Source organism: Scyliorhinus canicula, chromosome 19 (assembly GCF_902713615.1).
Source record: "Scyliorhinus canicula chromosome 19, sScyCan1.1, whole genome shotgun sequence".
Lineage (NCBI taxonomy): Eukaryota > Metazoa > Chordata > Chondrichthyes > Carcharhiniformes > Scyliorhinidae > Scyliorhinus > Scyliorhinus canicula.
Window position 1 is genome coordinate 60,273,077 of NC_052164.1, and position 23,520 is coordinate 60,296,596.

Genomic DNA, 23,520 nt, shown 5'->3' on the forward strand with positions numbered 1-23,520 from the left:
TTGCAACTGAGCCTTCACTAAATTAAGAAGCTCACTAAATGATTTGGGCATGCTTGGTGCGAGAAGACTGCAGATAACGTTATAGGTCTGAGTTCCACAAACACATAGGAGAATTACGTTTTGCCTCATCACCTATTTAGTTTGTTGGAAATAATACCCAAGGCACGTACTGTATCCAGTCCTGTGTGGAGGAGTCAAATGAGTCTATTCACCCAAAGAGAGGCATTCTGCTGAGTACATTTTGTTTAGACTCTGATTAAAACATGATATTCACAGGTATTGGGCTGGAGGCAGTGTGAGGATAATTTATTTTTGTCACCAAATGTGAAGATGTACTTTCACAGACTTCATTAGTGAATACAAAAGGTATTTACCTTTTTAGGTGGATTGGCCATGCTAAATTGCCCGTAGTGTCCTAAAAAGTAAGGTTAAAGGGGGGATTGTTGGGTTACGGGCATAGGGTGGATACGTGGGTTTGAGTAGGGTGATCATTGCTCGGCACAACATCGAGGGCCGAAGGGCCTGTTCTGTGCTATACTGTGCTATGTTCTATGTTCTATGTTCTATTTAGTAGTAAGAATTATACAGCAGCCTCATTGGCTGTAGCCAGCTCCCAAAATGCCACTGCCTTGGAGCCTTTAGTCCCGATTGGTCATCCGGCCAAGTGGCCCTGTATTTCTCTTGAAGGGACAATCACCACGTCTTTAGAATTTCCTCAGTGCTTATTTGAAAATCAATACCCTCTTGCTGGAGAGGGTCAGAGGCTCGAGAGGTAATATCTGGCCTTTCAATGTTGTCCAATATTGCATCAATCTTGATCCCTTTTAATGGCTCAATGATTCCTTGACTTCCTGGTCATTCTTGATGGATCTATATTTTCCCATGCAAATGTTAACAATCTTCACATTCTTATAGTGCAATCTATCGCTGAGCTGGAGAGCCGACACATATGCAATATCTTCTCTATTGCCCTCATTGACTTTTTGTGTCAGCTGGGCCCGAGAGAAGAGTAGCATGCCTCTGGATCAAGAGGTTATGTGTTTATCCAGAGACTTTACTTCATAAACCCATCTAAAATTTCAGTGTAACACAATCAGAAGTATCAATATTTCAGATTAGACTTTAAGCTGCTCTCTGAGATGGAAATCAAAAGGCCGAAGGAACCTTTTAGACACTTCAATGTTCTTCTTTACATTCCTTTTCCACCTCCATCTATAGTACCAAAATGTGTCATGAAATTCTGAAAAATAAACAGTGAAAACAAAACATTTATTTTTTACCCCCCCCAACCTTTGATAAATTTATACATTTCCATTAATCTTTCCCCTTATTATTTCAATGAAAATACCTCAGCTTTTCCATTTCTGCATTTCTCGTCACATTCTGGTAGTGAATCCGCAGAGCCCCTTATCACATCTCTGAATGTCATTCATGCAATGAGGTGTCCAGAAGTGCACACAACATTTGAACTATATCCGAGCATACTAATTTAATATCACTTACGTTTAGTTACATTACCCAGAATCATCTGTGCATTTTTGTGCTTTCCTCCATTGACACCTTTAAGGATCAATGTATCTGCTCCAAACACTGGAGATCGAGTGAACGCCAACTCTTCCGAACCAAGGTAAGACTATTTGACCTATAATTTGAATTATTCCTCCCTTTCCTCTTCTTGTGAACAGATTTTGGCATCTGTGACGTTTTGTGCCAGTTCTCCGTGGAGGAGTCGAATACATCTATTCACCCAAATAGAAGCATTCTAGTCAGTACTTATTTTATTCAGATTTTGATTGAAACACATCTGTGGCATTTTCCAGTTTTCCACCATATTTCCTTCTTAAAAAATAAATAAATTAGTAAAAGCCTCTGCTAACTCCTTACAGTATTCCAGGTTTCATTCCTTTGCCACACTGAGCTATTTTCCCACATCTATGCTGTCAGTTTCAGGGAGCTCACTGGCACGGATCCTGAGATCAATGAGGTAATAACAAGCAATGAACTGGATTTGAGTGTTGCAATTCCACTCAGATCCCTGCAAAGGCCTTTCAGGATTTTGAGCCTGTTGACCTTTAAAGAAATGGGACTTGGTTGAAAGTTATTTCATCAGTTGTGCCACCTGGAGTTAGGGGATAACAAGGGCATTGCTTTTGTAAAACATTAAAATGCTGAGAAGCAGCAAGGATTGGAAGGAGCAGCAGTCTGTGCTTGTGGAATAGGAGTGAGTCGAGCATAGTTTGAGTACTGTGGGTGAGATGCAAGCTGTTAGGCAAATCACTTCAAATCAGAAGGGCTAGTTTACGAGAACAGTTCAGGTGAGTCTTTGCTTCCAATGTGCTTCAATTATTTTAAGCCATTTTTAATCATACATTCACTTAATCTCACCCATGGCAATAAACAATAATGCTTGTTCTGGAAATCCGTGCAACGTGTTGTTACTGACAAACTCTCCTTTATAACAAGACTCTCTGTGCTCTGGGCTCTTAAACTCCGGCATGTGCCCAGGATTAGAACAAGCACAGCAGATTAAACACACAGTTTCCACGGAGCAAAGCCCCATGTCTGGTGGCGCAGCCCAGGGGAAGGGTCAGCCCTGCAGACGGGAAGGTGAAACGCGGTATGTAGGACTCAATAGTCGAGGCTGATTCTCTCTCTCTCTCTCTCTCTCAACTGATCCTTCCAACGTTGCTTTGTCATCGTAAATGTACCTGTTCAACTAAATATATGTAAACTTTCTCAGAGAGACTGTTTGTGTGTCTATCTATTATGAGTCTGGATAACTGTGAGTCACTATTTACCTCTGAATGTGTTTATGACCCTGTGTGTTTATGTTTATATTAATGGTCTGCAGACAATTGTGCCTATGAGCCAATGTGAGTAATTTTCCTCTTATTTGCTCAGTTCTCAGGCACAAAGATGAAAGCAAAGGGTTGGAGTCTCACTGTGCTCAGTCTGCATTCGCTTTGCTACGTGCCTTGGGCTTCTGAGACATGGGGGGAGGGGGAAGGGACTGTCATTACATTGCACATTTTTTTATTCTGAGTGTCACTGGCGAGTGTCACTGGCTAGGCCAGCATTTGTTGCCCATCACTAATTGCCCTTGAGGTGAGTGGCTTGCTCAGCCAGTTCATAAGGCAGTTAAGAGTCAATCACATTGCTGAGAGTCTGGAGTCACATGTCGGCCAGACCAGGGAAGATGGCTGATTTCCTTCCCAAAAACGATAATCAATTATAGTTTTGTCGAGAGATAATGGGCTGGATTCTCCCCTACCCGGCGGGTCGGGGGATACCGGCGGGATGGAGTGGCGTGAACCACTCCGGCGTTGGGCCGCCCCAAGGGTGCGGATTTCTCCGCACCTTCAGGGGCCAAGCCCTAACCTTGAGGGGCTAGGCCCGCGCCGGAGTGGTTGGCACCCCGCCAGCCAGTGGGAAAGGCCTTTGGCACCATGCCAGCCGGGGCCGAAGGGACTTTGCCGGCTGGCGGAAGTCCGTGCATGCGCTGGAGCATCAGCGGCTGCTGTCGTCATCCCCGTGCATGCGAAGGGGAGGGGGTCATTTCCGTGTCGGCCATCGTGAAGGCTTTGGCCAACGCGGAAGGAAAAGAATGCCCCCACGGCACAGGCCCGGCCGCCGATTGGTGGGCCCCGATCGCGGGCCAGGCCACCGTGGCGGCACCCCCCGGGGCCAGATCGCCCCGCGCCCCCGTCAGGACCCCGGAGCCCGCCCGCGCTGCCAATCCCGCCGGTAAGGTAGGTGTTTTGATTCACGTGGGACCGGCATTACAGCAACGGGACGTCAGCCCATCGCGGGCCGGAGAATCGCCGGGGTGGGAGGGCCCGCAGACAGGCGCGGCGCGATTCCCGCCCCCGCTGAATCTCTGGTGCCGGAGACTTCGGGAGACAGTGAAATGGGATTCACGCCGGCCCCCGGCGATTCTCCGACCCGGCAGGGGGTCAGAGAATCCAGCCCAATAGCACAGTGGGCTACATAGCTGGCTTGTAAAGTAGACCAAGGCCAGCAGTGCGGGTTCGATTCCTGTACCAGCTTCCCCGAACAGGCGCCGGAATGTGGCGATTAGGGGCTTTTCACAGTAACGTCATTTGAACTTGTGACAATAAGTGATTTTCATTCATTTTATTTCAAGATAGTTTTGTGATCACCATTACTGAGACTAGCTTTTAGTTCCAAATTTTATTTGTTGAATTTATTGCAGTTGAATTTCTCCAGCATAGGGATTTGAACCCATGTCACCAGAGAACTTTCCCAGGCCTCTGGATTACTGGTGCAGTGACATTAAGACTCAAACAGCTTCTTCCCCGCTATTACCAGATTCCTAAACGACCCTCTTGTGGACTTACCTCATTAACACTACACCCCTGTGTTGGAACCAACAATTCTACGGACACGTGCTTGTAGGATTAGAATAGCGGTTTTAATATACTCACAACAGAGCCAACCTGTTAGCCATTGAACTTACAGTGAACTAGCCGGCTGACCATGTGGCAGTGACATTTATACAGCAGCTTGCGGGGGAGGAGTCCTGGGCAGAGCCAAGGGATAAGCCCCCATAGAACTCGAGCATTCCCAGAGCTACTCCCCCTGGAGGACAGGTAGTGTAACTGCACTTACAATACAGACATGTATGTATAGATTACAATCCGGTGTGAATCACATTCACCACATTCACCCCCTGCAAAAATAATCGAGTCCAGCGGGGGTGGTGGCTCACAGATTTAGTCTGTCCGGTGGATGAATTGTTCTTTTCGATCTGCGGAGCACCGGGGTTGCAGCCTCTTGCGGTGGCTGGGTGGGTGTTGAGAGCTGGGGTACGATGGCAGACTCTGGGGCGGGTCACGTCCGAACTTTATACACCTCTGGCTTGACCGGAGACTGGTGGCGCTGGGGGCAGGCTGGTTCTGGCTCATGGAACCGGTGGGGTGAGCTTGCGGAATTGGGGGCGCGAGGGGGCGGCAGCATAGGGAACTGGGTAAGGGGTTCCTCAGCAGGGGTGGGGGGGGCTGGATCCAGCGGGTGCCAGGTCCCGAAGGGATACTGTGTCCTGGCAACCATCCGGGAACTCCACGAATGCGTACTGGGGGTTGGAATGGAGGAGGTGCACCTGTTCAAAAAGGGGGTCAGTTTTGTGCTCCCTGACGTGCTTCCTCAGGAGGACCGGGTCTGGTGTCCTCAGCCACGCCGGAAGTGAGACTCCCGTGGTAGTGCCCCTAGAAAAAATGAAGAGTCGCTCGTGAGGGGTTTGATTTGTAGCTGTACAGAGGAGGGATCTGATTGCATGGAGCGCGTCTGGGAGGACTTCTTGCCATTGGGAGACTTGGAGTTTTCTAGACCGGAGGGTCAGCAGGACGGTCTTCCAGACCGTCGCGTTCTCCCTCTCCACCTGCCCGTTCCCCTTGGGGTTGTAACTGGTAGTCCTGCTCGAGGCGATGCCCTTGTCGAGCAGATACTGACGCAGCTCGTCGCTCATAAAGGACGAACCCCGGTCGCTGTGCACGTAGCTGGGGAAACCGAACAGGGTGAAGACACTATGCAGGGCCCTAATGACTGTGTGGGAGGTCATATCAGGGCATGGAATGGCAAAAGGGAATCGGGAGAACTCGTCGATGATGTTGAGGAAATAAATGTTCTTGTTAGTGGAGGGGAGTGGCCCTTTGAAATCGATCGCAAGGCATTCAAAGGGCCTAGAAGCCTTGACCAGGTGGGCCCTGTCTGGTCTATGGAAGTGCGGTTTGCACTCTGCACAGATCGGGCAGTCCCTGGTGACCGCTTTTACCTCCTCGTTGGAGAAAGGCAGCTTTCGGGCTCTGATGCAGTGGGCGAGCCGGGTGACCCCGGGTGGCAGAGGTCCACGCGGATGGCTTTCAGACGGCTGATCTGCGCGCTGCCGCATGTCCCGCGGGATAGGGCATCCGAGGGCTCGTTGAGCTTCCCCGGTCGATATTTAATATTGTAACTATATGTGGAGAGTTCGATCCTCCACCGGAGGATTTTATCATTTTTTATTTTGCCCCTTTGCGAGTTGTCAAACATAAAGGCAACCGATCGTTGGTCGGTGATGAGGGTGAACCTCCTACCTGCGAGGTAGTGCCTCCAGTGACGAACAGCCTCCACGATGGCTTGTGCTTCCTTCTCGACTGAGGAGTGTCGGAGTTCTGAAGCGGATAGGGTACGGGAGAAAAGTGCAACGGGCCTCCCTGCCTGATTTAAAGTGGCTGTTAGAGCTACCTCTGAGGCGTCGCTCTCAACCTGAAAGGGAGTGGATTCATCCACCGCCCGCATGGCTGCTTTGGCGATGTCCTCCTTGATGCAGCTGAAGGCCTGGCGCGCCTCAGCTGACAGGGGAAATCGTGTGGCCTTAAAGAGTGGGCGGGCTTTGTCCGCATATTGAGGGACCCACTGGGCGTAGTATGAGAAGAACCCCAAGCACCGTTTGAGGGTCTTGGGGCAATGAGGGAGGGGGAGTTCTAAGAGGGGGCGCATGTGGTCCGGGTCTGGGCCCGGGACTCCGTTCTCCACGACATAGCCGAGGATGGCCAGTCTGTTTGTGTGGAAAACGCATTTCTCCTTGTTATAAGTGAGATTTAATTTCTGTGCCGTTTGGAGAAAACGGTGGAGGTTGGCGTCGTGGTCCTGCTGGTCATAGCCGCAGATGGTAACATTGTCCAGGTACGGAAACGAGGCCCGCAGCCCGTACTGGTCTACCATTCGGTCCATTGCTCGTTGGAACACCGAAACCCCGTTAGTGACGCCGAAAGGGACCCGGAGGAAATGGAAGAGGCGGCCATCGGCCTCGAATGCCGTGTAGTGGCGGTCCTCTGGGCGGATTGGGAGCTGGTGGTCTGCAGACTTCAGATCCACCGTGGAAAATAGCCGATATTGGGCAATCTGATTAACCATGTCTGCAATTCTGGGGAGGGGATACGGTCTAGGAGCGTAAAGCGATTTATGGTCTGGCTATAGTCGACGACCATGCAAAAGTTTTCCCCGACTTGACGACCACCACCTGAGCTCTCCAGGGACTATTACTGGCCTTTATGATCCCCTCACTGAGCAGCCGTCGGACCTCCGATCGGATAAAGACCCTATCCTGTAGGCTGTATCGCCTGCTGCGAGTAGCTACTGGCTTGCAATCTGGAGTGAGATTGGCGAAGAGCGGAGGGGGGGGGGGAGATGCGCAGTGTGGTTAGGCTGCAGATAGTGAGTGGGGGCAGGGGCCCTCTGAAGCTGAGGGTGAGGCTCTTGAGGTTGCATTGGAAATCCAGGCCTAATAAGAGTGGCGCGCAGAGGTCGGGCAGGACATAAAGTTTAAATTTAGAATAACTAGCGCCTCGAATTGTGAGCGTTGCAACGGTGCGTCCTTGGATTTGGACTGAGTGGGAGCCCGAAGCGAGGTCGATAGTTTGGCTCACCGGAAAAATAGAAAGCGAATAGCGTCTTACCAGCTCTGGATGTATAAAGCTCTCGGTGCTCCCGGAGTCAAAGAGGCATGGCGTGCTGTACCCGTTGATCTGGACCTCCGCCATCGAACTTCGTAGGTGCTTGGGGCGGGATTGATCCAGGGTGACTGAGCTGAGTTGCGGGTAGTCGGCGGCTCGATCAGCTGTGCTGGAGTGGCCCCGTGATGACTGCCCTCTGAGTTCGTAGTCATCGAGATGAGTTTCAGAGTTTGAATGGGATGGATCCCAAGATGGCCGCCCCCATGAGTCGCACATGGCCGGCCGCATGGAGGACGATTGCCAAGATGGCTGCCCCCATGAGTCGCACATGGCCGGCCGCATGGAGGAGGATTGCCAAGATGGCCGCCCCCATGAGTCGCACATGTCGGGTGGGGGCGGAGTCGGCATACAGGCTGCAGCATTTCGGGGCCTGCAGGCCTGTGAATTCAGGGAACGAGTGCTTTGAGCCATGGGAGGGTTAGAGGCTGGGGTTTTCTTCGCCAGACACACTCTGGCATAGTGTCCTTTTCACCTGCAGCTGCTGCAGGTCGCATTACGGGCCGGACAGTGCTGCCGTGGGTGCTGGCTTTGGCCACAGAAATGGCAGGCTGAAGCAGCCGAGTAGCTGGCTGGGGCAGCAGAGTAACTGGCTGGAGCAGCTGAGTAACTGGCTTTGGCAGCGCGGTAGCTGGGGGGCCGTGCGGCACAGGCTTGGGGGGACTGTTGGCCGGGGGGTCCACGATGAGGTCGCGGGGTCCGCGGGAAACGAGGTGAGGCTGCGGAAGGAAACTTCCATAGTGGTAGCAGCCTCCACAGTAGTGTCTAAGTCCTGGGCCCCCTTTTCTAGCAGTCTTTGGCGCACATAGTTAGATCTAAGGCCCGCCACGAAAACATCCCGCACAGCAAGCTCCCTATGTTTAGCCGCGGTAACGGCTTGATAATTACAGTCATTGGACAGATTGTTCAATTCCCTTACAAACTCGGTTAGCGTTTCTGTAGGCCGCTGACGGCGGGTCGTAAACACGTGGTGTGCATAAACCTCGTTAATGGGCCTAACGTACATTTTGTCCAATATTGCCAGCGCTGCGGTGTAAGAACCGGCCGGATTTAGCTGTGTGGAGATTCTGAGGCTTACCCTCGCGTGCAGTAGGCTGAGTTTTTGTTCCTCCGTTGTTCCGGCGGTGCTGGCTTCTGCCAGGTAGGCTTTAAAACATCTCAGCCAGTGGGAAACATTTTCCTTAGCCTCTGCATCCTGCGGGTCGAGTTCTAGGCGTCCGGGCTTGAGGGCTGCTTCCATGATTTCTTCGACTGTTTCCTGAGTATATTAAATTGTTGGAACCAACAATTCTACGGACACGTGCTGGTAGGATTAGAATAGCGGTTTTAATATACTCACAACAGACGCAGCCGGTTAGCCATTGAACTTACAGTGAACTAGCCGGCTGACCATGTGGCAGTGACATTTATACAGCAGCTTGCGGGGGAGGAGTCCTGGGCAGAGCCAAGGGATAAGCCCCCATAGAACTCGAGCATTCCCAGAGCTACTCCCCCTGGAGGACAGGTAGTGTAACTGCACTTACAATACAGACATGTATGTATAGATTACCATAAGACCATAAGACCATAAGACATAGGAGTGGAAGTAAGGGCCATTCGGCCCATCGAGTCCACTCCGCCATTCAATCATGGCTGATGGGCATTTCAACTCCACCTACCAGCATTCTCCCCGTAGCCCTTAATTCCTCGCGACATCAAGAATTTATCTATCTCTGCCTCGAAGCCATTTAGCGTCCCGGCCTCCACTGCACTCCGCGGCAATGAATTCCACAGGCCCACCACTCTCTGGCTGAAGAAATGTCTCCGCATTTCTGTTCTGAATTTACCCCCTCTAATTCTAAGGCTGTGCCCACGGGTCCTCGTCTCCTCGCCTAACGGAAACAGTTTCTTTGCGTCCACCCTTTATAAGCCATGTATTATCTTGTAAGTTTCTATTAGATCTCCCCTTAACCTTCTAAACTCCAATGAATACAATCCCAGGATCCTCAGCCGTTCATCATATGTTAGACCCGCCATTCCAGGGATCATCCGTGTGAATCTCCGCTGGACGCGCTCCAGTGCCAGTATGTCCTCCTAAGATGTGGGGCCCAAAACTGGACACAGTACTCCAAATGGGGCCTAACCAGAGCCTTATAAAGGCTCAGTAGCACATCGCTGCTTTTATATTCCAACCCTCTTGAGATAAATGACAACATTGCATTCGCTTTCTTAATCACAGATTCAACCTGCATGTTTACCTTTAGGGAATCCTCGACTAGCACTCCCAGATCCCTTTGTACTTTGGCATTATGAATTTTCTCACCGTTTAGAAAGTAGTCTATGCTTGGATTCTTTTTTCCAAAGTGCAAGACCTCACATTGTCTCACGTTGAAATGCATCAGCCATTTCCTGCACCACTCTCCCAAACTGTCTAGATCCTTCTGCAGCCTCCCCACTTCCTCAGCACTACCTGCCTGACCACCTAACTTTGTATCATCGGCAAACTTCGCTAGAATGCCCCCAGTCCCTTCATCCAGATCATTAATATATATGGTGAACAGCTGCAGCCCCAACACTGAACCCTGTGGGACACCGCTGGTCACCGGCTGCCATTCCGAAAAAGAACCTTTTATCCCAACTCTCTGCCTTCTGTCAGACAGCCAATCCTCAACCCATGCCAGTAGCTCACCTCGAACACCATGGGCCCTCACCTTACTCAGCAGCCTCCTGTGTGGCACCTTATCAAAGGCCTTTTGGAAATCCAGATAGACCACATCCACTGGGTTTCTCTGGTCTAACCTACTTGTCACCTCCTCAAAGAATTCTAACAGGTTCGTCAGGCACGACCTCCCCTTACTAAATCCATGTTGACTTGTTCTAATCCGACCCTGCTCTTCCAAGAATTTAGAAATCTATTCCTTAACGATCGATTCTAGAATTTTACCAACAACCGAGGTTAGGCTAATTGGCCTATAATTTTCCATCTTTTGTCTTGATCCTTTCTTGAACAAGGGGGTTACAACAGCGATCTTCCAATCGTTCGGGACTTTCCCTGACTCCAGTGATTTTGAAAGATCTCAACCAACGCTTCCGCTATTTCTTCAGCCACCTCCCTCAGAACTCTAGGGTGTAGCCCATCGGGGCCAGGAGATTTGTCAATTTTAAGACCTTTTAGCTTTTTTAGCACCATCTCTTTTGTAATGGCAACCATACTCAACTCAGCCCCCTGACCCTCTATAATTTTTGGGATATTACTCATGTCTTCCACTGTGAAGACAGACGCAAAGTAATTATTCAGTTCTCCAGCCATTTCCTCGTCTCCCATCACTAGCCTTCCGGAATCAGTTTGAATTGGCCCAATGTCTACTTTGGCCTGTCGTTTGTTTCTTATGTATTGAAATAAACTTTACTATCATTTCTTATATTACTGGCTAGCCTGCCTTCATATTTGATCCTCTCCTTCCTTATTTGTCTCTTTGTTAACCTCTGTTTGTTTTTGTAGCCTTCCCAATCTTCTGATTTCCCAGTGCTTTTGGCCACTTTATAGGATCTCTCTTTTTCTTTGATACATTTCCTGACCTCCTTTGTCAGCCATGGCTGTCTAATCCCTCCCCGGATAATCTTTCTTTTCTTGGGGATGAACCTCTGTACAGTGTCCTCAATTATGCATACAAACTCCTGCCATTTTTGCTCTGCTGTCTTCCCCACTAGGGTCTGCTTCCAGTCGATTTTCGCCAGTTCCTCTCTCATGCCCTCGTAATTACCTTTATTTAACTGTAACACCATTACATCCGATTTTGCCTTCTCTCTTTCAAACTGCAGACTGAACTCAACCGTATTATGATCACTGCTTCCTAAGTGTTCCCTTACTTTAAGATCTTTTATAAAGTCTGGTTCATTACATAGCACTAGGTCCAGAATAGCCTGCTCCCTTGTGGGCTCCATGACAAGCTGTTCCAAAAAGCCATCTTGTAAGCATTCCATGAATTCCTTTTCTTTGGATCCACTGGCTACATTATTTACCCAATCCACCTGCATATTGAAGTCCCCCATGATCACCGTGACCTTGCCTTTCTGATCCGGTGTGAATCACATTTACAATCCGGTGTGAATCACATTCACCACACCTTGTATGCTTCACCCGATGCCGGTGTTATGTAGTTACATTGTGTATCTTGTGTTGCCTATTATGTATTTTCTTTTCTTTTCATGTACTTAATGATCCATTGAGCTGTTCGCAGAAATATATTTTTCACTGCACCTTGGTACCTCCAATCCAATTACCACTATGCCACTATCAAATAAGTCAGGAAGAGGATTAAATAGTCCTCATAGAGTCATAGTTGGAAACATGCCCTTCGGTCCAGCTTGTCATTGTGCCCACTTTTTATCACTAAGCTAGTCCCACTTGCCCGCATTTGGCTCATATCCCTCTGTACCCACCCTGCCCATTTAACTGTCTAACTGCTTTTTAAAAGACAAAATTGTACGCGCCTCTACCACTGCCTCTGGTAGCTCATTCCAGATGCTCATTACCCTTTGTGTGAAGAAATTTCCCCTCTGGTCTCTTTTGAATCTCTCCTCTCTCCCCTTAAACCTATGCCCTCCAGTTCTAGTCTCCTCTACCTTTGGGAAAAGATGTTGACTATCTACCTTATCTATGCTCCTCATTATTTTATAGACCTCTATTAGATCACCCCAAAGCCTCCTGCGCTCCAGGGAAAAAAGTCCTAGCCTATCCAGCCTCTCCTTATAACTCAGACCATCAAGTCCTGGTAGTATCCTTGTAAATCCCTTCTGCACTCTTTCTAGTTTAACAATATCCTTCCTATAATAGGGTGACCAGAATTGAACACTTTCCATTTGTGGTCTTTCTAATGTCTTGTATAATTTCAGCAAGACGTCCCAACTCCTGTATTCAATATTCTGACCAATGAAATATAGCACGCTGAATGCCTTCTTCACCACCCTGTCCACCTCCGACTCCACCTTCGAGCTATGCACCTGGACTCCTAGATCTCTTTGTTCTGTAACTCGCCCCAACTCCCTACCATTAACTGAGTAGGTCCTGCCCTGATTTGATCTACCAAAATGCTTCAACTCACATTTATCCAAATTAAACTCGATCTGCCGTTCATCGACCCACTGGCTCAATTGCTCAAGATCCTGTTGCAATCTTATATAACCTTCTTCATGATCCACTATGCCACCAATCTTGGTGTCATCTGCAAACTTACTAACCATGCCTCCTGAATTCTCATCCAAATCATCACAAATAACAGTGGACCCAGCCCTGATCCCTGAGGCACACTGCTGGTCACAGGCCTCCAGTTTGAAATACAACCCTCCACAACCACCCTTTGGCTTTGGTTGGCAAGCCAATTTTGTATCCAATTGGGTACCTTGCCCTGGATTCCTTGAGATTTAACCTTTTGCAACAACCTACCATGTGGTACCTTGTCAAGGAATCGCAGCACTGAAAACGCCCTTCGGGCCATTAAGTCTGTGCCAGTCAAAATCAATTACCTCACCATTCTAATCCCATTTCCCAGCACTTGGCCCATTACTTTAAATACCTTGGGATCGCAAGCACACATCTAAATACTTCTTACATGTTATGAGGGTTACTGCCTCCACCACCCTTTCAGGCAGTGAGTTCTAAATTCCCCCCACCCTCTGGGTTAAAACGTTTTTCTTCACGTCCGCTCTAAACCTCCTGCCCCTTGCCTTAAATCTGATTCCCCTGGTCACTCCGCCAAGGGGGAAAGTTTCTTCCTGTCTACTCTATCAATGCACCTCATAATTTGATACATCTCAATTAATTCCCCTCTCCATCTCCTCTGCTCCAAGGAAAACAATCTAAGTCTACCCAATCTCTCTTCATAACGAAAACTCTCCAGTTGTTGAACAATTTCCTTCTGAAAGTGTTACGGACAAGTGTTAATTTAAAAGAGTCCTGATTTCTCCCCTCACCTCCCGTCTGTAAACAAAAAAGGTGTTTTTTTTTCCATTTATAGGCGGTGACATATTTCCCCAACCTCTCAGTTTTGGAGTGATTCTATCCTCAATTAATAATCCGAAATAGGGTGACCTTGATACATTCGAGATGGGGTAAAATCAGAGCGTTTGTTTATTTTACACGCACTCAAATGCGGGGAGGGGGTATCATTTTAAAAAAATAAATTTAGATTACCCAATTATTTTTTCCAATTAAGGGGCAATTTAGCATGTCCAATCCACCTACTCTGCACATTTTTGGGTTGTAGGGGTGAAACCCACGCAGACACGGGGAGAATGTGCAAACTCCACACGGACAGTGACCCAGAGCCGGGATCGAACCTGGGACCTCAGCGCCGTGAGGCGGTTGTGCTAACCACTAGGCCACCGTGCTGCCCTGGGAGGAGGTATCATTACATAACTCCTGGTATATTCACACAATAAAAGAGGGATGAGGGAAAGAAAGAGGTACAGGGCAAAGACCACAGGCAAAATAGGAATGATTGTTTCACTTGAGTCCAGAATCAAAAGTCCAGTGGTGTATGACTTCAGAGAGTAAGGAGGCTGAAGAAGGTATGGGGGACTGCCACTTCCACGATGGGAGAAACAGAGTCAGATCAATTAGTTTTGAAATGGGCACTGGTACATTGATTTAGATGTTCCGGTAGAAACAGTATCAATGAGGAACAGGCAATTTAAATCTGAACACAACTCTGGTTCTGCTGTTGTTTTTGTTGTTGGAAGATGACAGACTGTCTCCTTCAGCTTCACATGGCAATATGATAGGTTCTAGCAGCTTGGTGATTTGGAAGGTCCATTGACATACCTCCCATTTCTGTCCTTTTGTTTGGAAAAATAATCTATTTTACTGGTCTGTATTCTTGCGATGGTTAATATGTTATCCATTAACAAATTTACCAAACATTTCAGTATCCTTTGTCCTCGCAGGTGGATCATCTCCTCTGGCCTGGACTTTCCCTCGGGAATGCAATGGGGTATTGTGCGTTTCCTTGGAACATGGAGCGGAATTCTCCGACCCCCGGGGGTCCGAGAATCGCCCGGGGCCGGCGTAAATCCCGCCCCCCGCCGTGGCCCAAATTCTCCGCCACCCAGAAATCGCCGGGGGGGGCCCGCCGACCGGCGCAGCGCAATTCCCGCCCCGGCGATTCTCCGGCCCGCATTGGGCCGAAGTCCCGATGATGACAGGCCTTTCCGCCGATGACAGGCCTTTCCCGCCGGCGGGAATCAAAGCACATCTGCTTCCGGCGGGATTGGTGGCACGGGTGGGCGCCGGGGTCCTGGGGGGAGCGTGGGGTGATCTGGCCCCGGGGGGGGTGTCCCCACAGTGGCCTGGCCGGCGATCGTGGCCCACCGATCGGCAGGCGGGCCTGTGCCGTGGGCGCACTCTTTTTCTTCCGCCCCGCCATGGCCTTCACCATGGTGGGGGCGGAAGAGACCCCCTCCCCTGCGTATGCGCCTGTATGATGTCAGCAGCCGCTGGCGCACCGGCGCATGTGCGGACTTCCACCAGCCGGCGAAGGCCTTTCGGTCCCGGCTGGTGGGGCGCCAAAGGCCGTTCGCGCCAGCTGGCAGAGCGGGAGCTACTCCGGCATGGGCCTAGCCCCTAAAGGTGCGGAGAATTCCGCACCTTTGGGGAGGCCCGACGCTGGAGTGGTTCGCGCCACTCCGACCCGCCGGGACCCCCCGCCACGCCAGGTAGGGGTGAATCCCGGCCATGATTTCAGCACAGAGGCATTGGCAGCTCTTTAGATACACCAAGGTTCCTGTGGTTTTCTGAAGGCTAGATATTCCTTTGGTGTGAGCCAGTCATAGCTTCAGTCATTGTAAACCACTACATAACCAAGCCAGCTCGCAATAATGGCGCCAAGGAGACCGGCCCACGTTTCAGGAATGCTGACCTGGAGAGGCTCCTAGACGCGGTGGTGGCGAGGAGAGGTATCCTGTTCCCCCGATGGTCCAGGAAAGTCAGCCACAAGGCAGCCAGTGCTCCCTGGGATGAGGTAGCAGCAGCTGTCAACTCGGGGCGTGTGACCAGGAGGCATTGCCTTCAGTGCCGTGGGAAGGTCGAAGACCTACACCGGACAGCACGAGCGAGCAGACACCAATGCCCCCCACCACCCCCCCCACTCCGCCCAAGGAAGCATCCACCCCCGAACTCCCCATGTGACCCCCCAACCCTTCCACCTCCCCCTTCACCCCCAACCCCCATTCCACCCCCCAACCCTCATTCACACACCCTCAACCACCGCGAACCACTGGCGGAAAACGCGACGGCGTTTACGACGGCGTCAACGCTTAGCCTCAGGATCAGCAATTCTAATTCCTACAGCGACCCACGCCGCTCCAGCTGCCGGTCCCCGGTGCCAGATGGGTGCTGCGGACCTGCGCATGCGCAGTGGGACCGGCGCCAACATGCGCATGCGCAGTGGGACTGGCGCCAACATGCGCATGCGCAGTGGGACTGGCGCCAACACGCGCATGCGCAGTGGGACTGGCGCCAACACGCGCATGCGCAGTGGGACCGGCGCCAACACGCGCATGCGCAGTGGGACCGGCGCCAACATGCACATGCACAGTGGCTCCCTTCTCTATACCAGCCCCGACGCAACAATGCATAGGGCTACAGGCGCCAGCGCAGAAGAACTGAAGCCCCCAGCCCGGGAGGCCGGCCCGCCGATCGGTCGGCCCCCAGCGGCGGCCCCTCCCGGGGTCGGAACCCCCCTCCCCCCACCAGGCCGCCCTCAGATGCATCCACCCCTAAAGTTACGCCGGTTAAGAGCAGGTGTGGATGGCGCCGGCGGGACTTGGCTATTTTAGCGTGGCCGCTCGGCCCATCCCAGACCGAGAATTGACCTCGCAGGTGCCAAAGGCGCCGGTTCTCTGCTCTCGGGGTGGCGTGGTGCGATTCGGGGTGAGGTAATCCCACCCCATGTGTGTGCCAAATGATGCCCTCTTTGGGCACGAATTCTCTGCACCCCACGCCGGGGGGGAGAATCACGGGAGGGCCGGCCGAATCACGGCACGCCGCCCTGGCACTCCCCGTGATTCTCCCACAACCACCAAAATGGCGTGTTGCGTTTTTCGACAGGCCGCTCGGAGAATCGCCGTTCGCCGTTTCTCACGGCGACCGGCGTTTCTCCAGTCCGGATGGGCCGAGCAGCCTGCTGAACCCGACCGGTTCACTCCGGCGCGAACCACACCTGGTCGCTGCCGGCGTGAACAGTGCGCGACCTCTGTGTTTGGGGCCTGTGAGGGGCGGAGGGAGGATCGAGCACCACGGGCGTGCTCAGGAGATGTCTGGCCCGCGATCGGTGCCCACCGATCATCGGGCCGGCGTCTCTAAAAGACGTACACTTTTCCCTCCACCGCCCCGCAAGATCAAGCTGCCATGTATTGCGGGGCAGCGGAGGCGAAGACGGCAACTGCGCATACGCGGGTTGGCGCCGGCCAGCCGGCGCATGCGCGGCTGACGTCACTTCGGCACCGTCGGCCGCTTTATTCCCGGCGCGCTGCTTTGACGCAAGCGTCAAGGCCCGACGCCCGAGATTCACGCGCCGCCGCTCCTAGCCCCCCGGGGCGGTGGGTGGGGCGTGGGGGGTGGGAGAACAGTGGGCGAGGAGCGGCCTCCGATGCCGGGGTGAACCACTCCGGGTTTCACTCCGGCGTCGGCTGTTTGTCTCCCTTTGGGAGAATTCCGCCGTTTGTGTCTCCTCAGGAAAAGCTCTCCCATAATCATCGCGCAATCGGTGACAGCCATGGCTAAGGGTCTCGGCAGAATGTACGATTCGCTGGGGGATGTCTACCAGGCCTACCTTAATGAGGTTCTGCGGGACATGATGGGCATGGCCAAGGCACTACGGAGCTTGCCCTAATTGCAGGTGGACATTGCTGATGCACTGCAGTGTATGGCCCAGTCACCGAGGAGCGTCACCGAGGAGCATCACCGATGGCGTCGACACAATGGTGTGGACTGTGGGGAACTGACTGGGTTTCGCAGAACCAAATGATGTAGGGGCAGTTGGGGCTTGAACCAGCTGCCCCTCCATCCCAAGGTGAACCATCAGGAGTGGTTTTACAACACAATGAACACCTTTTGCACAACTATTTTGATTCCTCTTTCACTTTCTTCTGCAATGCGGGCTGACCTCCGGACCCTTTGCCCACCTCTTCAGGCATTCCCTCCTCCCTCCCGTGGCAGCCTACCCCTGTGGAGGATCCCCCATTGAGAACTAGGATGGCAAGCCCCACGCCCCCGGGTTTTTTCCTGTGAGCAAAACTGGCTACTCAGCTCCTTGGCTTCCTACTGAAGCCCTTCCATCAGGTTCCTGTTTTCTAAAGGAGTCCTAATCGGCACCAGCATCAGCACTTGCTGGGAAGGCCACTGAATGACAGGAGGCCATTGAATATGGGGTGGCTCCCGTTAATTGTATGGAAATTGGGTTTAAATGGTAATAATTGGTTTCTCGTCACGCTACGGTAAATTCCTGATTTCGCCTAGGGGAGCGGGCAGATTGCATCACAGACTGTTTGGCGCCCGGCGAGGTTCTCGTTTTGGCCTCTCCCACTATTCATCGGCCTCGTTTAGCTTGAGCGAGAGACTGTAATAAAAGCAAAATACGGCGGATGCTGGAAATCTGAAAATAAACAGAAAATGCTGGATAAACTCTGAAGAAGGATCATTTTGATACTGCCAGACCTGATGAATCCATCCAGCATTTTCTGAAATGGAACATAGGAACACGAACTTAGAACAGTACAGCACAGAACAGTACTGTAGCATTGTGGATAGCACAATCGCTTCACAGCTCCAGGGTCCGAGGTTCGATTCCGGCTTGGGTCACTGTCTGTGCGGAGTCTGCACATCCTCCCTGTGTGTGCGTGGGTTTCCTCCGGGTGCTCCGGTTTCCTCCCACAGTCCAAAGATGTGCAAGTTAGGTGGATTGGACATGATAAATTGCCCTTAGTGTCCAAAATTGCCCTTAGTGTTGGGTGGGGTTACTGGGTTATGGGGATAGGGTGAAGGTGTTAACCTTGGGTAGGGTGCTCTTTCCAGGAGCCGGTGCAGACTCGATGGGCCGAATGGCCTCCTTCTGCACTGTAAATTCTATGATGATCTGTGAACAGGCCCTTCGGCCCTCTATGTTGTGCTGAGCATTGTCCGAAACCAAGATCAAGCTATCCCACTCCCTGTCATTCTGGTGTGCTCCATGTGCCTATCCAATAACCGCTTGAAAGTTCCTAAAGTGTCTGAATCCACTATCACAGCAGGCAGTCCATTCCACACTCTAACCACTCTCTGAGTATAGAACCTACCTCGGACATCCCTCCTATATCTCCCACCCTGAACCTTATAGTTTTGCCCCCTTGTAACTACTACATCCACCCAAGGAAATAGTCTCTGAATGTCCACTCTATCTATCCCCCTCATCATCTTATAAACCTCTATTAAGTCGCCTCGCATCCTCCTCCGCTCCAAAGAGAAAAGCCCTAGCTCCCTCAACCTTTCCTCATAAGACCTATCCTGTAAACCAGGCAGCATCCTGGTAAATCTCCTTTGCACCCTTTCCAATGCTTCCACATCCTTCCTATAGTCAGGTAGTAGGGCATTCAGCCCCTTGAGCCTGCTCCACCATTCAATGGGATCATGGCTGATCTGTGGCCTAACTCCACATACCTGCTTTTGGCCCATATCCCTTAACACCTTTGCTTAACATTGGTTTCACAAAATATTATCTATCTCAGATTTTAAATTAACAACTGATCTCGAATCAACTGCTGTTTGTGGAAGAGAATTCCAAACCTCTATCTTTGTGTGTTTCTGAACATCTCTCCTGAATGATCGAGCCCTAATTTTTAGACTATGCCCCCTAGTTCTAGAAATTCCAACCAACATATTTTCCTGTTAATATCTTGAAGATCGTCACTCAACCTTCGAAATTCGAGAAAAAGCAGGCTTAAATTATATAACCTGTGCTCATAACATAACCCCTGAAAATCCAGCACCCAGATGGGGCGCCACTGCAAGCTGCCTGAAAGCCTTGAAGCTCCATCCATTTGCCTGGATGGATTTGCAGTTCCAATAACACAAGAAGCTTGACACCATCCAGGACAAAGCAGCTTGCATGATCAACACCTCATCCACCTTCTTCAACATTCACTCCACCATCGACACACAGTAGCAGCAGTGTGTTTCATCTACACGATGCAGTGCAGCAGGCTCCATTGACAGCACCTCCCAAAGCTGCAACCTCTACCATCTTGAAGGTCAACTGACACGGAGGATGCAATTCACCTAAATGGGACAAAGTCCCATAGCGACCTAATTTAGCAGTGTGTTTCCAGGCACTCGCAGTGCCAAGAGATTCATGGCTATACAATGCAACCTGCTGTATAAGGGGCCTGAACGGGGAACATGTGACCACGGCCACACACAGCCCTGTTTTGTACAGTGGGGAGTTGCGCTCTGAAGCCTCCGAAGCGATCCCCAACCTCCCCTCCAGCCAGAACGGCCTTTGGGAGGGTCCCCGGCCTTCCCCGTAACCCTGCCAAACACCCATGCAGGGCACCCTGGCCCGATCGCACGCGAGCACATAAAATGCCAGCTTGGAATCTTGACAGTGCCAACCTGCACCCTGGCAGTGCCAAACTGGCACACAGGTGCCACATTAGCACTGCCAGGTGCCCATGCGGCACCGGCAGTGCCAAGGCACCACCCTGTACAAAGGGCATGCAGCTGGTAGCCTCTAGTCCCCTGGGAGACCCCACGATTGCCATTCCATCTCATGGCACTTTCGCCCAGGGTCTCAGAGGCTAAGGGATGTATCCCAACACTTCAGGCACCTCGGGAATCTGCACGTTAAAATTAGACTAGCTGTCTCGCTCTGTTATGCAGATTTGCCAATACGTGATCCCACCCACAATGGGCGGGATTTATATTGCAACGTCTCACGAGATCCTGCACGATCACGCGAGACATTGCGAGGCAGGTAAATCCCGGGAGCAGGGTCTCGCAGCTTTTATCGGCCACACTGCGCCGCGGCAAGCAGCTTTTCCAGCGCAGCGTGGCCATCGTGCCCAGGGAAACACCAATACCTGCAATTTCCCTTCCCAAGCCACAAGCCATCCTGACTTGGACATTTGTCACCTTTCCTTCACTGCCACTGGGTCAAACTCCTGGCACACCCTCCTCAACTCCACCATTACCTACACCACATGGACTGCAGTTCAAGGCAGCAGCTCACCATCTTCTTCTCAAGGACAATTAGTGATGAGAAATAAAGGAAGGACACGTAGCACAGTGGTTAGCACTGCTGTCTACGGCACTGAGGACCCAGGTTCGAATCCCGGCCTTGGTTCACTGTCCGTGTGGAGTTTGCACATTCTCCCCGTGTCTGTGTGGGTTTCACCCCCACAACCCAAAGATGGGCAGGTTAGGTGGATTGGCCACACTAAATAGATATAAGTTTGTTTTCTTGGTGTGACAAAAGCTACGATTGAATTTGCTTCCAGTATTCTTTCAGGTAGTGCATTCAAGCTGACGTAACTGTGAAAAAGTTTCCGCACACCACCTCTGATTATTTTCTCAAGTTTTAAAAAATTTGTGTCCTCTCGTAAGTGACCCTTCTGCCCTGGACACAGTCTCCCCATATATCAAAACCTGAATAATTTTGAACACCTCTATAAAGTCATCTCTTAACCTCTTTGCATTTAGGAACAAAAACACTGACTGGTATTATCATACATGAAGGTAATGTAAGGGTTAATGAAAAGGATACAGACAGCCACTAGAGGGAGCTAATGAAATGAAAAATGAAAATCGCTTATTGTCACGAGTAGGCTTCAATGAAGTTACTGTGAAAAGCCCCTAGTCGCCACATTCCGGCGCCTGTCCGGGGATCCTAGAGGTATGAAAGGGATGACACTGAGCCTTGTGGGACAGAAGGTTGGCGTAGGTAGTAGGAACAGGAGCTGGCGAGGAGTACTGAAGATAGTGAGAGAGCAAGAGAGTAGTTTAATCTGTTAGTGAGTTAGATGTTAGATGAGTATAGTTTATGTGTGTTTAATCAACTGTTAGTTTTTTAGGAATAAGAGTCGAATCCCTTTCCGCTTCCGCCCGCCGATTGGAGAATCCTGTCCGACATATATTCAGACACAAGGCCCTATCCTTTGCAGACAGAAGAAACATGTTGACACATTGCACCTTTTCAACTAAACCAAAGCTTGGGAACAGCCATTCACTGGTTCATTCCCCAGAGCAATGCATTCACCAATTTTGACACTCCATGGCAGTGCCTCCGTAAATCAAAGCCCATCTGCCGACCCTCTTCTGATGTTGTAGAAATGTAGTTAATCCTGCAAATCTGGTTTAGCACAGGGCTTAATCGCTGGCTTGGAAAGCAGACCAAGGCAGGCCAGCAACACGGTTCAATTCCTGTACCAGCCTCCCCAAACAGGCACTGGACTGTGGCGCCTAGGAGCTTTTCACAGTAACTTCGTTTGAAGCCTACTTGAAATGAAATGAAATGAAACTCGCTTATTGTCACGAGTAGGCTTCAATGAAGTTACTGTGAAAAGCCCCTAGTTCGCCACATTCCGGCGCCTGTCCGGGGAGGCTGGTACTTGTGACAATAAGTGATTTTCATGTTCAAATCTGTTCTGATGAGCGCAAGATGAAAAGCTTCAACAGCACGTTCCCTTTTTCACCAATTCCTATGTTCTGTACTACCATGTGGCTGTTTGGAAATTATTTATTTATTTTCAATTATTGGTTAAATACTTTTTGACAGCTAACTAGGAAAGACCATTTCCTTGGGATAAGGAGTCACAGAAGAAGAATCATTAACCTGAAATTATCCTGAGGGATTGAGTAGAGTTTCAGAGAAACGTCCCTATCGAGAAAGTTGTTGAATTGTTTTGGTGCCAGAAGGGGTCAAAGTAGAGACACATTGCATCTTTTAAAGGAAAGATGGACAAACATTTATAATGGAAGAACGTATAGAACTCTAGGGAACGAGCATGGCTGTAGGGTTTGATTTCTGACAAAAAAACTAGATACAGATACCATGGGCTTAATGGCCTCTTTCTGTCCTACAATAATCTGAGCTTCTATGATTGAGTATATTTTTGTGTGATTGCAGTTCTTGTGGGTGGATGCTACCCACTGATCTCACCATATTTCTCTGATGGCTCTTGAGGCTTCACAATGCAAACCATCAGCAATCCACTTATGAAGTGCCTCTCGATGGCTCTGCAGAGGCTTCAAGCACCACTTTAAAGTCCCTGTGCTCTGCTCTGACAACCTCCTTGGCTCTGCAATTACCATATCAGGGCCCTGTTGGCTGGATGAGTGCCATGTCTCAGGAAATCATTGGTCATATCGATAGCTGCTGAGTCGATTTTCTGAGGCTGGTGGTCCTGCTTATGATTGGATGCACTGACTGCCTCTGTGCTTCACAACACATCACTGGGATCACTACCTGAGGGGACTCATTAATGAGCCCAAAAGCTACTGAGAAATCTTTGCGGTTTCCATGGCAATCGGGTGGTTGTGTGTGTTGGTATGGCAGCCATACCTGCCGCTTTGAAGACCTTTAGACCAGAGAAGGCAAAAGGCTCAATTTTGCCGTAGTGTGAATGGACAAGGCAGCTAGCGACTAACCAGAGGCAGCAGCAAGTTAGAGTCGGAAAAATAGTGAAACATGTTTTATCCTGGAACATGACCAGTATGTAATTTCTGAAAGTCTTTTTTGTTGACTGACAGGGTTTTGAGGGGAGGGTTGAAAGTGGGAGTGAGGGGTAGGGTTTTTGGAGTGCTGTCTTCTCTATCTTGAAAAAGAACTTGCTTAAATTGATGAAAATTGCGGATTGTGCAGTTGTGCAGAAGTTCTGCTGTTTACATCCAGCATGTGAAGCAGTGATAAAAGGGAGTATATTTTATTAACATCAGCTGCTAGTGCTTCATTGGATACAGCCTGGAGGGTCTCACCGAGTGAAAATTATTCACCCAGATCAT

At 50.4% G+C, this 23,520-nt stretch overlaps 1 protein-coding gene across 4 annotated transcripts in view; it reads left to right on the forward strand.

Moving 5' to 3' along the window:
* LOC119954224 (ATP-sensitive inward rectifier potassium channel 1-like) overlaps window positions 1–23,520 on the forward strand; it is an 84,860-nt gene that overhangs the window by 37,609 nt on the left and 23,731 nt on the right. The window contains exon 1 of one of the 4 annotated variants that reach the window (XM_038779282.1): window positions 2,237–2,315. The exons of 1 other annotated variant lie outside the window; for it this stretch is intronic. Coding sequence is in view for 1 of the 3 variants with exons in the window: in XM_038779279.1 (XP_038635207.1) it covers window positions 2,767–2,782 (16 nt within the window). In the remaining 2 variants the exon portion in view is untranslated. Of the gene's footprint in view, window positions 1–2,236; window positions 2,316–2,553; window positions 2,618–2,733; window positions 2,783–23,520 lie in introns of those variants that run through there. 2 more of the 4 variants (XM_038779280.1, XM_038779279.1) reach the window with 2 other exon arrangements.